The following is a 16083-nucleotide window of genomic DNA, read 5'->3' on the forward strand; positions in this document are numbered from 1 at the left end:
CCTCACTTAAAAATGACTTACTTTCAAAAAAATCAGACAAAAACACAGAAGTGTCACAGCACACTAGTACTGAAAAGTTGCTTATTTTCTCATTTTTAATCTTATAATTATAAATCAATTCGAATATAAATATTGTACTTACATTTCAGTGTATAGTATATAGAGCAGTATAAACAAGTCATTGTATGAAATTTTAGTCTGTACTGACTTTGTTAGTGCTGTTTATGTAGCCTGTTTTAAAACTAGGCAAATATCTAGATGAGTTGATGTACCTCTGGAAGATCTCTACATACCTGCATACGTACCCCTGGTTGAGAACCACTGTCCTAAGTCATATGCAGAAAATATCTGCTTTGTCTGACACACTGTGTCAACTAATTTCTGGGTGGAAAATATGTTCATAGTAACTTACATAGTGAAAATAGTGTCAACACTTACAAATACAAGATGGAACTGAGGTATTTAACAGTAACTTTTAAAATAAAGAGTAAAAAGGGTACTTGCTTCTAATTGTTATTGTCCAATTTAGCAGCTATAATGTGTGAGCCAAATAGTGTAGCTGTTTTTTTGCTAAAGGGATCCAAAAAGAGTGAGACAAGGTATTTAAAAAAAAAAAAAAAAGAAAAAAAAAAGTAGTCATTTTGGAAAGGTCATTCTGTGCATATGCACCCAATCCATACAAAATCAACATGGAAAATTCAAACGCATCAAATATGTTTTAATTGAAGTTTAGTTACTTTGTTCAAGCTCAGAACAGATTGTGTTCTTCTAGGTGACCAGAAAATGTCAAGCCAGGTCAGATCTTTGGTTCATTTAGTCCAATATCCTTTTAAGATTAAGGGCTAACTAAATCCTGGTCCCATTGAAGTCAGTGGCAAAACTTCAGTGGAACCACAGCTTCACCCTAAAATCTTCCTATGTGTAATGCTTCCATACCTAGTCATGCAATTAATGGTGAAAATTATCCATCCAAGTTATTTGAGTGCATCTTGGGGATGGGGGACGATAGTCACAGGTCTTCTCAATACATTAACAAATCTGAACTGACAACTAGGTGCTTCTTTAAGCTTCTTGACTTGAATTTGAATTCAATGAATCACAATTTCTTTATTAGAATAAATTTTTATTTACTGCTTCAGGATCTTTATTTGTGAATATTTTATATTTTAAAGTATGCAACAAATACTGCTACATTCAAATCTATACAGAATTACTGATATATCATTCCAAGTTTTACAAAACTGCATCTAGATTATCAGAATTTTGTATAAGTTACTTTATATTTACATGTAATACTCAGCATTAAAGACCAATTTAAAGAAGAATAAAACAAAGTGGGATTTTAAATATCCCTTAAGACCTATTACATGTGTTATATAATTTACATGTCTTTTTAGAGATGACCTACACTTTTGTTTTTGCATATTTAAAAGACAGTGACTGAATAAAAAATTGCTGGCCAAAGCTATGTACTGTAATTGCCTCGAGATCATATTGGTTAACAAAATGTTCAAATTAAAGCAAGCCAGGCATGTAACCCTATACATTTTTCAGAATTCTGTTTGATAATCATTTTAACCAGCACTTGCCAAAATAACCAGTGCTGACACTCATATCAAAATATCCACATGTACAAAACACATCAAGCTAAGTTTATAAGAGCTGACCTACAATAAATTACACATTATTGGCTATGACTTTGGTTATACCGTATTAACAAATTTGGTTTCTAGACTAACAGAGAAGAAATAAAAAATATAAAAATGCAGCTATAGAAACTAGCATAACCTGTAAACATATTATAGGGCCAAATTCTGCTCCTGGATTCATATGCCCAATTCCCATTGATGTCAGTAAAGTTTGCACATATCAGATGGCTGAATTTGGCCCATAAAACCCTGTAAACATGTCCTTACTGTTTTGTTGTGCAAGACTGCAAGAATGGATAACAAAGGCATTTAACTGTCAGTTTTAGTTAATACTCTGTGGTATTCAGACAAATTCTGCTTTAAGATTTATTTTGTTGCAAAAGGCTGAACTGAAATATTATCCATTGTTAACATTTATCAAAAACGTGATGAAAACTCAAGAAATCAATGATAGCATATGAATTCAGACAAAAGAATATAATTTCTTATTACAATTCAGAAATATGCTACTTAAGTGTCTTACAAAAGTTCCTTGTTTTGTCAAACTGCATTTTAACAAAAGCAAGTTGAAACAGAATTCTTAAAAAAACCTTATATAAGTCAGTTAATATTCTGCAAGCTGACATGAGTAAGAAATGCAAATACTTTCCAATGTTTTACCCAATATACTAAACAATAAGGTGCTTTGGGCAGATCTGTCGTAAACAGTCTGAAGCAGCACAGAATAGGATATTGCATTATACTGAATTTCCTCAAACCGTTTAATCATTTCAGTTACTCTTCAAAAGAGCAGCAATGTTTCAAATGTACATTTGCAAACACTCTTTCACAGTTTTACTTTCAGTAGTTTAATGTAGGACAATCTGGCAAATACTGTAGAAGAGGTAATTGTTGAAAGACATTTTACTCTTTGAGTCATTGGTGGGGTTAAGTTACCCACTATACATTTTGTGGGCACTAATAAAATACGTATTACTGAAAATGGCAAAATGTATTTAAGAGCGTTGGTGAATTTTTAACACTTATTTGTTTTACAAATTACACTATGAAAGTTCAATAGCCAAATAACTGAATGAACAGTAGGTTCCCTGGAAATATTTAAATTGTTTGTAAACCCTTGAAAAGAAATCGCAGCACTGGAACAACATAGCATGTTGAATTCTGTGGCCTAATCAACCCCATCAAAACCCTGAGTATTTTCAATTGCTATGAGAAGTTTGTCCCATAAATCTTCAAATGACTCATATGGAGGCAAATCCAAGCGGTTAAAGCTGAAAAAAAGAAAACTCGTAAGTTTTTTTGATCCAAGTTACTTCTCAACACATGAAAATCTACATAAGTGAAGAGAATATTTACCAGGTATGAGCTCTTGGCAGTTTTTCAGGGGTGCCCCACTGTTCAACCGTAAACAACTGTGGTCCATTTGAACCTACCGGAAGAAGTAGTAATACTTAGAGACTCACAGAATGGTTCTTTATGTTGATTAGCCCAGTTACCAAGTTGGGTGAATAGCACTATAAGAACTCACCATATAACTCAGCAAATCCATTCATAGGTACACGGGATGTGCCAGTGACAAATTGAAGTAATCTTATTCGCTTCTCAGAATCCATCATTAACACTGCCTGTACAGGGCAATTATATTTAAGAGACTTAGTTGAAAGAGTTCAATTTTTTAATGTTACACTGGTTAGCAATTTATGTGATACACTATTTACTTGTTTTTCCTACAGCTTAAGGGTAGCGTAATTCTTGTTATTTTCTATAATAAATACATCTTATTTCTCTGCATGCTTTTAAAAGCCATGACATCTACATATTTTGGATGGATCTTTTTTCACCTTCAATTATTTAAGTAGCACAGTAACAGTAGGGTTACTGGCTCAGAAGGCAGTTAAAATACTTCCCTCCCAGATTTGGCCCCTACTTTCTTTGAAGTTTGTTGATGTTATAAACAAGCAGACTCTTTAGTGTAATTACGCCAGATTAGCTACAGTGAATGTATTTAACCCCAGCAGCCTATACAGCTTTTTGAATAGGATACATATCAATACTGGATTATATTCTTAAACATACATTTCTAGTTCTTATGTTCCCTGTTTGTAGCTTTAATGTACAAATATTTACTTTTTTCTATTAAACAAATGATACATCTGTACAGCTGATAAACAGTTTTAAAAATGTAGATTTTTGCATAAATAGTAAGTTGGAGCTTGTTACCTTCCAAAACCACTGTATAACTTGGTGATTTATGCTGTAGCCATTTTTATATTTTGTATATAGCTTCCAGTCAGCCACATCCACATCTCCCAGTCCACACATTAGTAACTACACAAATGAGAAATACCAAAATGTAAGTCAACGAAATATGGTTCCAACAGAATTTGTTTCCGGTTCTATGATACACTTACCTCTAGTTCATTTTCATCAAAAATTTTGATTAGATCTTGAGATATTAGTTCAAAAAACCCCTAAAATATAGAAAAAAATTGTGAAAACCAAGTTATATTTTAAACTGCCCCTTCCCACTCCATTAAGAGTTAGATCTCCACGTTCCAAGAGCTTCAGACAAGGCATTATATTAAATACAGCACTGTTTTCAAAACACACCTGGGCCACAATTTTGGGTCTTGCTAAGCTGTACTTCATGCAGATCCTGAGACGTCAGGGTGCAAAGGTGGCTGTATGAAAACTTTCTGTTCCATCATTCCTGGAAACAGATTTGGCTTCCAATGCAAACTGAAACAGTTTCAGTGTTGTTCCAGCTACACTAGGCATGCTCATGCCGATATTACCACTTCTCTCCATTTTTATCCAACAATACTTGTCAAGTCCGTATATTCCTGGCTTCGGAAGCTGGCAAATAATTTCTCCCATTTCACGGAGGATACAATGAAGGATCTGGCAAGTTGCACAGAGTCATTTCTGGCAGAGCCACAAATATAACCCAAGTGTCTTACATGGGAGACCCAGAACCAGGAATAGAATCCAGGAATGTCAATTCTACTTCTGTTGGGTAAAAAGTTCAGCTCCCTTGTGCATATTCATTATGCTAGTCTAATTACATTAGATTTTTTTCCACAGGACTCCTGCTTCATTCAATTAACAGGATAGAATGCGCTCAGTCAATGAGACAGCTGTTGAATATTTATGCCCAGTCAGTCAGTCAGTCTCATCCTTATTTACTGAAAACCATACCAACTTTGGCAGGGCTTTAAATTTCCTCAGAGGGTACAGGGTGTTTTTTTGTTTTAAAAAGAGCAGGCCGAATCTGAGAAGACCAGCTCATTCACCATGTCCTCTCCCATTTATTACAGAGACTCATTCACAATCACAACATCCCTCTGGCAAGTATAGTAATTTCCTACACATGGAAAAGTACATGCATCTGCTTATTAGTCTATAATACTGTTTAGCAGCTGGAAAGTCAACATCGTCTGACCAGCTAGCTCTTCATGGACCACCAATGGTTCACAAACCAGTTTGGGAACCGCTGGACTAGTGATTTACAGAGTGTCATTTGTATAAAGAGGAGAAAAATAAGTTAAAGTCACTCAATTCCAGTAAACTTCATTTTATTTACACTTTTGTTACTTAATAAAGAATGATTTCAGAATTGGTAAAAAAATCATTTGTATTGCAACTAGGATTGGACAAGAAGTTAATTTTTAGGCATGTGAAGGGAGATGTATAATGAAAATGCTGATAAGTGTTTTAACAATAATATCATTAAAATAATTCAGAGCTGAAATCATACATCAAATATCTGATCGCTCTGACTCTTTTACAGTCATAGCAACCTAGCCTATGGAGCTTGATGCTGTGTTCCAAAAGATTTTTCTTAATATTGGATAGGAAAGATTTAAAAAGGAGACAATGTATTTAGAAATTAATACCTCTTTAAAGGCAGCCATCTGCTTCTGGACTCTACTCACAAATCTCCATTGAATTACAAGACTGTAAAATAAAATTGAATATCTGAAGTACAAACAATGCACATACCACGTCAAGACTACAGCTTGCTTCAAGACTATCAGAAACTCAATGAAACAATACAAAGACCACCCTGTATTTAGAGAAACTGGAATGAGGTGAGGTATATTCCGCAGACTGTCCAACTACTTACTGAATGTAGTCCCGCTTGTTCTTGTTGGTGACAACTATTTCTGATCCACCACTTTTTAGCTCATGTTGATGGGTCTAAACAAGAAACATTCTTTTACACGAAGTATGTGCTCAACAGAATGCAAGTTTAAACATCAAGTATTTTTTTAGTTCAGTTAATTCTTCAAGAATCTGAAAACTATGACAGATAGCACCACTCTCTCATGCCACCTGAATAAATACCTTTTTTATATTACGTATACATACACAATTCAGCGGTGCCAGATTGCAATGTAGCAGCTCAGTTATCTGACTCAAGTACAGTTAATCACGAAGTTTGCACACAAGTTTTCAGTAATACTGTATATTTTTACTAACTTCACAATCTGCACTGAGCCAAACTTTTTCCCTCAAGATTTCTTAGAAAGACACCTACAAAACAGTTACAGCATTTTTGGTGAGCAGTGCACTGACACACATCTGCTATGTAGTGGTTTATTACTACCAGAACCTCAGTATACAGCCTGAGTTTTCAGCCTGCTACACATCTAGATTTTTATTTTCCTGTCTTGCAATCTTAATTACTTTAAGGCCATGCACCCACAGAACCATAAAACCTACTAGTGTGCTTATATCCAATTGTAAATTGGGATTTCTGTGCAAGACCAGTGATAGACCCACATTACTTAAGTCTTGCACAGATTCCCTCCACTAAAAGTTTGTTCCACATTTTTGCTTGTGTAACTCAAAAAAGTATGTTCACACTTGTCAAGGGAACCTACTTCTAACAGTATTTTTAAAAAATATCTTTGTTCATTTCCAGGACTTCTAGAACCATCACAAGGATGCAGCTTTCATTAAGACTTAAGTGACAGGACATTTTAGAATGTTTATTTTAATCTGCAGAAGCAATCACCACAACAGCTGTTTTTTAAAATGGTAGCTGGTGTTCAGTCAAAAGCTTTGCTGAAACAGCCATTTCCCAAGCATTTCTCAAATTACAACTACTTTAGCAAAACATTAAGTGAATATGTACCAGCCACAACAAGAAGCATGAGTCAACAGCTCAACACAATTCTGAAGTGAACGTGTATTTATCTTTTTAAGTATTGTACAGAGAAACCCACTCAGTTCCACTGTACAAATGTTTTACTTTATATAAAGTAGAATAGACAAATCATCAATATACAAACCTGTCCAAAGAGTTCTTCATCAACAATAAACCTGAGATCCAATTCTGTTGGATCATTTTCAAGAATCCATCTCAGAGAATTGTAATATTCACTATCCTAAAAATGAAAATATAAAAGACTTACTTGAAACAGACAGAGCATATTCCATATTTATACCCAACCCAACTGAATAAAGACTGAGGTCTTCACTTAACTCACTGTAAACAGAGTAACTACTTATATTTGTCTGGTTAAGCCCACAGAGACAAATCACTTCCTTCAACATTGAAGACAGAAGAATTACATTTGAGTACTTCAAAAGTGAGGCACAACTCATTGTTTTTTGGAAGGTGCATCTAATGATGAAGTGATCCAAACAAGAGTGAAATTTCAAAACAAACGAGAAAAATTTGGTTAAAGAATAAAATATTTTTTATTCTGTTTTATGGGATACTCCCATCTTCCACATCTTTGCTGGAGCTGAGGAATCCCCCATTGTCTTTCATTCACTTTAACCAGTATCCTCACATGCCAAGAACAATGGATAGTACCTACTCCCTCCCTTTGCCAATTTCAGTGCCATTCCTTTTCCATCAGCAAGATGGGGCATTGCCCACCACAAGTTACTCCCTCCCAATAAAGGCGGGTACTCTTGTTTAAAGTACTAATCATGATGGGCATAGGGTGAAGGATTAGATAAACTCTAGTACTTCATCAAGGCACTAGAGATCAATTCATGTATAATTGTATTCTCTAAAATATGAGTATGTTTGGGCTACTGCTTTAAAGATAATAAAAAAGGTAATAATTGGAGATATACCAATCTCCTAGAACTGGAAGGGACCTTGAAAGGTCATCAAGTCCAGCCCCCTGCCTTCACTAGCAGGACCAATTTTTGCCCCAGATTCCTAAGTGGCCTCCTCAAGGATTGAACTCACAATCCTGGGTTTAGCAGGCCAATGTTCAAACCACTGAGCTATCCCTCCCCCTTTTATTCTCCAGTCTTCAAGCAGGTGCTCCTGCTGCAGTAGAACTTTTCAAACCTCTTGCAAAATATGAATCTTCAAGTTTGCTATGTGAGCTAAAAAAATCTGGAAACAGCAGATCAAGCCTGAGAATGTTAGATACTGCGGTCAGTATTTGGTCACTACTCTTTCATTCTCAAAATATCAAACTCTGGAAGTTAGGCAGAACACACTTTATTAGATATTAAGCTATAGAATGGTTACTTACCTTACAGTGACTGTGGTTCAAGATTTGTCGTCTCCACAGATTCCACTCTTGGTAAGCACATAGCCCATGAGAGTGAGATCAGATTCTTTTGAACAGAAGAGTCCAGGGGGTTGCCTGGGACCCAAGTACCTTCTCACTCACTGTAGATGAGGGCATAAAGGGTGTGGCAGCTGCAACCCTCACTCATTTACATCACCAATAAGAATCCAATAGGAGCAAGACTCCAATCAGTGGGGAAGGAGGACAAGTCATGGAATCTGGGTGGACACTGAATCTCAAAGAACCATCGTTATTGTAAGGTAAATAACAGTTCTCTCTCATTCTCTGAAAGACTGTCTACGGATTCCACTGTTGGCAAGTAACAAGCAATTGCTACAGCACTACATGGGGAAGTGGAGGCCTACTTATAGACCGTAGAACAGCCTTACTAAAACCAGCATCTGAACTGGAAGCTTGGTTGGGTGGTTTGGTAATGACCTCCCATAGCCTCACAATGAAAGGAGAATCTGGTCCCAGTCCCACAGAAAGGTCTTGGTACCACGTACAGTAGTGGTGCTGACCTAGACAGTAGGTAGTCTATGCTGAGGAAAGGGGTCTTAGTATGGGAGTGCTCAATGCCATGACTCCCAGTGCCTATGTGGATGGTGCTGGCAACGTTGGTACCACTATATTTGGCACCAAGACTGTCTTCCTAGAGATTTCGGCGTCAAAGTTCTTGGAATAGGAAAGGACAGCTAATGTCAACTTGGATTTGCATGCCAAGGGACTGGTATGGGACTCCACCTTAAAACTTCTGGAGGATGGAGCCTTAGGAGAGGCTCTCTGTCACCAGCTCAGGAGGAGGGGGTGGGAATCAGAGCCTGCTGTGATCCTGGCAGTGGGCACAGGTACAGACCCGAGAGACACTGCTATTCAAAAGAATCCAATTTCACATGCATGAGGTGCATGCGCACCAAGAATGGAATCTGTGTAGACGAACACTCAGAGAAGAAACAGACGTTAAAGTTTAAAATAGAAGTCCTGAAATATCTTCAGTGCTGATATAACATAAGATTGTGTACAAAACATCTTATCACAATGTTGACACCTTACATTTTAGACTTCCCTGGAGTATTCTTCTCTCCTATATTGCTAGGCATAACTATAAAGGGTCTGAGAACGTAAAGCATTCAGAGCATGCAATAGTGCAAAAAAGATGGAATCCCATAAAGGGTGAAATTTTAAGGCAAGACCTTTGTTACTGTCGGAAGATTCCATACATGATACTGCCAATGGTCTATTTATATTACTATTCTGTGTATATTAACTGTATGTATTACAGAAAAGAACAGTGACACTGAATAGCGTATTCTAAACAGAATACTCTAGAACAACTGTTCTAGATGGGGCCCATGAACAATCCAGATGCTGTTACTGGAAAAATATTTTCCATAATGTGGCATCTAGTTCCCAAAGATGGAACCCAAAGGGGTGAAAATTTAATGTAAGACCTTTATTACTATGGGAACAAAAACTATAATAAAAGACAACACTTTGCATTTATGACATTTATTCTAAGGATCTCAGAATACTTTGTATTAAGCTACCCAATATCCTGGTGTGGAAGGTATATACTGCTTTTGATAATCATACGGCAGAAAATTAGTAGTGAACTAGGAATAAGACAGGAAACCCAACTCTTGGTCCTCTGTGATAAGACATTAAACCACATTGCTGTCCTAGAAATAATTTAAGTGAACATCACAGATGGTTTAGAGTAAAGTTTTAAAGTGAGCTTAAATGACTTAGTAGCCTAAGTCCCAGTGACTTTTTGTGGGCCTCAGGCTTCTAAGCCACTTCAACATCTATGAAAATTTTACCCATATTTTGTTTTAAAAAGCGAGGAGCTAAGGATTCAAAGTGTACGTTTGTATTTAGTATTCAAAAACTTTTAGTGTAAAGATTAAAACTTAACATGCATGATGGCAGCAGAATTTACATACCACAGATTCCATATCATGAAGTGTTATTGGTTTTTGAAGCATCATCTTGTAAAAAGGTCGAATAAAAAAGCCTCGAAAGAGTAAAAAGAGTATTCAAGTTAGATAAATCAAATTCAAAAACACAATATTGATCTGCATACTGTATTATGCAGAATAAATACTAACCATCCAGCAACTTGCCATGGTAAACGGCCATTCCAGCTACACGTCCTATAAACTTGAAGTATGAGAGATGATCTTCATTGCACAATCCAGAGTTTGGATTGATCTGCAGAGTGTAGTTATCTCTAAGAAGAAAACACCACTTGCAAAATTTTGCATGAACAATTACCACAGCTAATGATTTGAAAGAAATCATAGTATCGCTCATAAAAACACGTGGTTTATAGAGTTACTAGTTTAATATTAAAGCATGTTAAGTGCAGGCAACTGTAAATTTAGTAGGACTGAAGTTTCGAAACACCGACAGAAATCATCAGTGAAGTCATTGCCCCACTGAAGAAAACGGTAAAACTATTTTAATGGGATCAGGGTTTCACCCTGTGTGTTTTGTTTGTTACCATTAAATCCCTCTTATTTTACAAATTTGTTCAGTCATTTCTGTAAAGTGAGAATGGACACAAGCATTAATTCAAGAAGAAATGTTATCGTGTTTGTTCTAAATATATAGCCAATCATGAATGTTATAAAAAATTACAGGAACAGAGACATTGGCTGCAAACTGACACTTGTCTATACAAAGACTATGAAGGTTCCTTTCAGACTAACAGCAAAATATAGGACTATGGTTTCTGGGACAGCACAATATTCTCTTGCTGAGCCAACAGTAGTATATACCAAAACTTCCTTAAAATTATAACATTTGCAGCATTTAAGTTCATGTTGAAGATTAAACTGAAGCTACTTTCCCCAACCTGTATTTTCCTTTTTACTTACGTGGCAGAATATTCAAACAATCCATAATAGGGATTAAACATTTCTTTAGAGAGAAGGAAGAACCATTCTCTGGCCACTCCTCCATAATCTAAGCCTTTTTCTCCATCAAACTCAATCCAGAGTCTTGCTTTAAGGAAATCTGCTCTCTTTACAGCTATAATTCTTCTGTAAGAATCTTCAAGGATTGTTGTACGGTGAAGTTTCATTTCAAATCTGTTTGGAATATCACTCTGAAAAGGAATAGGAAAAATAGGAGAACTGAATAATCAACACTGCACTTGGTTGTGCAAAATTCAATAAGGAAAAGTCAAAAGATGCCACTTTATTTCAATAGTATGTTCTGTGGATATGCAACATAACATGGTTGAAAAAAATGGCTATTTTGAGAAGATTTGACCAGCATGGAGAGATCTGTACACCAAGTTCTACTCCCCATTAAGGAAATCGTATGTTAAAATAAATGTTTACTGTGATTGAGCATCTGCTTTGTTGTTGAAAGCATATCCAAGTGTATAATGCTTTAATACTGTACAATAATTACATCATGCATTTAGACTACCCTCAAACATTTTAATTTCATCTGCTTTCATAAAGCATTTTGCTCACAGGCTTTTTCTATTAATTATTCCAATTTCTAGTCCACTGCCCCTAAGATCTTCCTCTCCTTTTGCATATGGCATGCAGGCCCATATTATTACATAAATAATCAAGTTTGTTTGTGGTGATTAATAAGACTACCAGTGAACATTTTATTTCATTCTTAAGGAATATGATTGTCACAAACAGATACGATTCTGTTGCATGGCTGTGCTCACTATCACTTCCCAGATTAGGACCATGCTGTATAAAATGCAGTTTGGGCTTGCTAGACCAGGTGCACATAACAGAATGAAGTGTAGCTCATGTAGAATTTCTTCAAGTTGCTTTTCTGTTCAGAAAACATAAGCTTGAAAGGTTAGGGAAGTTATTTTGTTTTCACAAGTGAAGTACATGTCTAACCTAAATTTTTCATACTGATAGAAAAAAACGTGTTCTGGTTGGCCAATCTGCATACGTTCTTTAATATTATTTGCATGTCAGCTTGTTCTTGCCACTCATTTTTGCTTCATGCTCATAATCCATACAATATTTTTGCTTTGAACATGTGTAACTTTGGTCTTGTAGTAAATGAGAGATTTTAAGGCCAGAAACGACCATTATGATCTTCTAGTCTGACTCCTGAATAACAGTGGTCATGGAGTCACTCCCAATAATTTCTGCTATCAAGCCCATAACTTCTGTTTGAGCTGCACAATATATCTTTTAGACAGACATCCAACCTTGATTTAAAATAAATAGTGGAGAATCCACCATATCCCTAGGTAAGTTGCTCCAATGGTTAGTTACCCTCACAGTTTAAAAAAAGTGCCTTCCCCCTAGTCTGAGCTGTTTAGTTGCATCTTCCAACGACTGGATATCATTATGCCTTTTTGTGCTAAACAATTATCTACTATTAGAAATCTCTTCTTGGTGTCATAAGGAATACAGGTAATATGCCTAGTATGGCTATCAAACCAAGTGCCCTGACGCCAGATGGCACCCTAGCACCAAATTTTCACTTTATGTTTTTTCAGTTTTCAACAGATCACATACAATAAGTTCAGTCATTTTCAATGCAGTCCCTACCTTAAGGCTTGTCTACACAGTGTGGTAAAGTGCACTAGAGGGATGTGAATTTTAAAATGCACCAAAATGTTGCACACTAACTGGCCCATGTAGTCCCTGATGGCACAAACAAAAAGTTCTCAAGTGCACGTTAACATATTCCGGTATCAACATTCCTCTTGTCCATATTGCTGAACTGTGTGGACAAGCCCTTAATCCACATTTACAAAGATGGAGCAGGTAGGGATGGGGGAGATCATGACCACCAGGGAGCTGGTTATGGCTCCTTGAGTCTCAGAGAGACTCTGCACTACCCGGACTTCCTGCATTGGTTATAATAGCCTCAGGAATGCTCTTAGGTTAGTTGAGAGTTATCAGAACACAGCCTGCTCCAGCCATACTTCCTCCTCCCCCCCTCCCCGACATGCTCTTTATACTAGTGTCAAGAGGGAGAGGTCAAGCACATTGGGTTTATGCCATCTGAAAGCTCCCGATGGGGAAAACTGTCAGCTGCCTGATCTGGCTGCTTTCCAGCTCTCATATGTTGCTCTTGCAATGGAGTAAGCATTGGAAAATCTGGCCTATTGAGTTTATATTGAAAGAGGTTTCTCTCGGTTTTGTAAGGTATTAGTAGATCACTAACCTGCTTCTTCAACTTCTTTCTGAAGAATTCATACTTTCGTTTGTAATCCCTGGAATAAGGCACAGCCTTTGAACAAACAAGTAAAAAGTACTGAAATCAGATACTTCATTACTAAAAAAAAAATTTATATTTTAAAACTGAAATCCTGTCTGAAATTGTAATTTGCAATTAGTATTGCTGACAGTTTTATCTGTCATATTAAGTATCAAAGCTAGGAAGTTAGTTTCCTTTTGGAACAGAAATAAATTTCTTTTAAAGAAAAAACGTTTCATTTTCTGCAAGCTTATGTTAGGTCAAAGATTAAATTCGTTTTATTTTGCACAGCACAGCTAATTATCACACAAATAGAGTTGACCAATAACTTCAAAAATATTGCTTTCTCTATTGAGGAAATTCTCTGCTTTTCACATGGACTCAATGTTTCTTCTTCATTTAAAGATTATTTCTAAGGGATAACAGATCTAGAAATACAGATATTTCATTTTCAGATATGCCTTCTCAAGTCTGTTACGTTCAAAGCACTACAGAAATCAAGCATTCGAGACTGAATATTTGAGAATAGTGGTAAAATTTCATTTAACTTCTATTAATATTTTTTTCAAAAATATAAAAATCTCTATAAAAAGTCTTACTGGTCCAGTTATTGCTACATTCTGCAATCGAGGATCTTCCCATTGTGTTTTTTTTGTATCTGCAAGACATTTTTTAAGTTAGTGTCACCAATTTAGATCTGATTCAGTAATGAATTACATAACTTACAAGGAGATACTATATTGTACATACTATGGTTTATGTAGAATATTCTTCCATCAGTGTGAGTTCTCTCTTCCCATCCTGGCTATAAGAAGAGTAATCTTTTAATACTAATTCTTCTATATCCTGTCTACAACAAATGCTAACAATTTAATCAAGATAGTAAGTGAATTGCAGTATTTGTATATTATATCAAGTTACAATTACGGAAGTCTCAGCAATGTGATTCAAAATTTGAGTGTTGGCTATATACTTTATATTAAATATATTAAAAGTGTATCATAACTTTGCACTAACCTTAGAGATAGCTAGTTTAAATTAGATCAGCCTCAGAACAAAAACCACAAAATTTCACTTACTGGCAAGGGGCCTAAATCTACAGGATCTAGAGATGTCTTTTTCCTAAGATGAGCTGGAATTTTCAATCTTGGATCTTCCTTTGAAAACATAATAAAACACTTCTTAACAGAGAGAAAAGGATTAATGCTACTTTAATGTTTTCCTGATTTTGTAATGACCAAGACAGACTACCCTTACTCAGAGCTAGACAATTAATACACGTTCCCCAGTCAAACTAGAGTCACAGGAATTTTCAGTTTTCCAATTCCTTATGGTCACCGTTAAGTTTCCAGGCTTATCTAAATTCTCATTTTATTAGCAACAATATTCATGAATCCAATTTAGTTTAAGAGCAGTTGAATCAGGTTAACCATTCCACAAAATGTCTTTGGAACACTTTGATTCTCTGAGTGAAATTTTTCCGCAACCAAGAAGAGAGTACTCTTCATTTTGAATCTACTACCTAAACCTGAATGTTTCTCTCCCACCTGAAAAGAGCCCTAACTCGCTGTTTGGATCTTCAAATATTTAAACTATTCACTAAGACCTGCTTCACTAAGATCATCTGTACTCAGGCTGTAGTTTTAAAAATTCATGGATACCCTACACAACCTGAATTATATACATGAGGTATGTTCATGGAAGTAAGATTTACAGCTGTGCACATTAGCTACACCACACTAACTCCCCATGTGGACAGTCTTACTGAGCAGTAAGAATGCCTTTGTGCACGTTAACTTAATGCACTTTGTATTAGCTAAACCACTCTTAGGTCGATCTAAGGACCTGCCGTAAGTTACGCAACTCCAGCTATGTGAATAACATAGCTGGAGTCGATGTAGCTTAGGTAGATGTACTGCGGTGTCTACACCGGGCTGGGTCGACGGGAGAAACTCTCCCGTCCACTTACCTTATACTTCTTGTTCCGGTGGAATACAGGAGTCAATGGGAGAGCGATTGGCGGTCGATTCAGCAGGTCTTCACTAGAGCCACTACATCGACCCCCGGTGGATCGATTGCCGCAGCACTGATCCACAGAAAGTGTAGACATGCCCTTAGTACACAGTAAGAGTATCTACATGGGAAGTTAGTGTAGCGAGTGTGCTTTTAATTTACACTCTAGCTCACTGAGTGCTAGCTTGCCCACGTAGACAAGCCTGAAGTTTACCAAGGTGTTTTCCACTAACAGCACATGCCTGCAACAACCTCCATCAGTCTTACAGAACTGCTGTAGGACAGTCATCTGCCAAAATATAGGGGTTTCACAGCTGCAAGACAGATTGCTTCACCAGTCAATTTCTTCTTTGTATGTGTGTTCAAGTACATACATCAGCCTTGATTACCAAGGGGGTGGAAACTCGCTGTGAATGGAAGGATACAAGAGGGGGAGCTACTGAAACTTGGTTGGGGGCAGCTGGTGGGGGAGGAAGAGGAACAGTCAGCTCCTAGCTAGGAAGAGGTATTCCCAGCAGTTCCTATTGTCATTCCTACAGCAGTTCTTTGGTGTACTGTGGTTCCCCACCCCTTCAGGCAGCTGGTGCGCTATGTGTTGATGCCCCATTACTCCCATCTAGCCCTGATGGCTGGCCACATGCTCCTGCCCCTCCTTCGGGCTGGGTGTCTCCATT

General features: G+C 36.7%; 1 protein-coding gene across 2 annotated transcripts in view; it reads right to left on the reverse strand.

The window, feature by feature from the left end:
* Positions 1–222: 222 nt before the first annotated feature.
* Positions 223–16083, reverse strand: part of NEDD4 (NEDD4 E3 ubiquitin protein ligase) — a 102739-nt gene continuing 86878 nt past the window's right edge. The window contains exons 13-27 of one of the 2 annotated variants that reach the window (XM_044979694.1): positions 14476–14553; positions 14147–14201; positions 13996–14054; positions 13364–13429; positions 11077–11306; positions 10306–10427; positions 10141–10211; positions 6947–7042; positions 5776–5849; positions 5546–5606; positions 4061–4120; positions 3870–3977; positions 3178–3274; positions 3006–3078; positions 223–2920 (exon numbers count right to left, since the gene is read on the reverse strand). In XM_044979694.1, coding sequence (XP_044835629.1) covers positions 2818–2920; positions 3006–3078; positions 3178–3274; positions 3870–3977; positions 4061–4120; positions 5546–5606; positions 5776–5849; positions 6947–7042; positions 10141–10211; positions 10306–10427; positions 11077–11306; positions 13364–13429; positions 13996–14054; positions 14147–14201; positions 14476–14553 — 1353 coding nt within the window. In that variant the 3' untranslated portion in view covers positions 223–2817. The remainder of the gene's footprint in view (positions 2921–3005; positions 3079–3177; positions 3275–3869; positions 3978–4060; positions 4121–5545; positions 5607–5775; positions 5850–6946; positions 7043–10140; positions 10212–10305; positions 10428–11076; positions 11307–13363; positions 13430–13995; positions 14055–14146; positions 14202–14475; positions 14554–16083) is intronic. The other variant, XM_044979695.1, reaches the window with a different exon arrangement.

Source organism: Mauremys mutica, chromosome 11, assembly GCF_020497125.1.
Source record: "Mauremys mutica isolate MM-2020 ecotype Southern chromosome 11, ASM2049712v1, whole genome shotgun sequence".
NCBI classification, from domain to species: Eukaryota; Metazoa; Chordata; order Testudines; family Geoemydidae; genus Mauremys; species Mauremys mutica.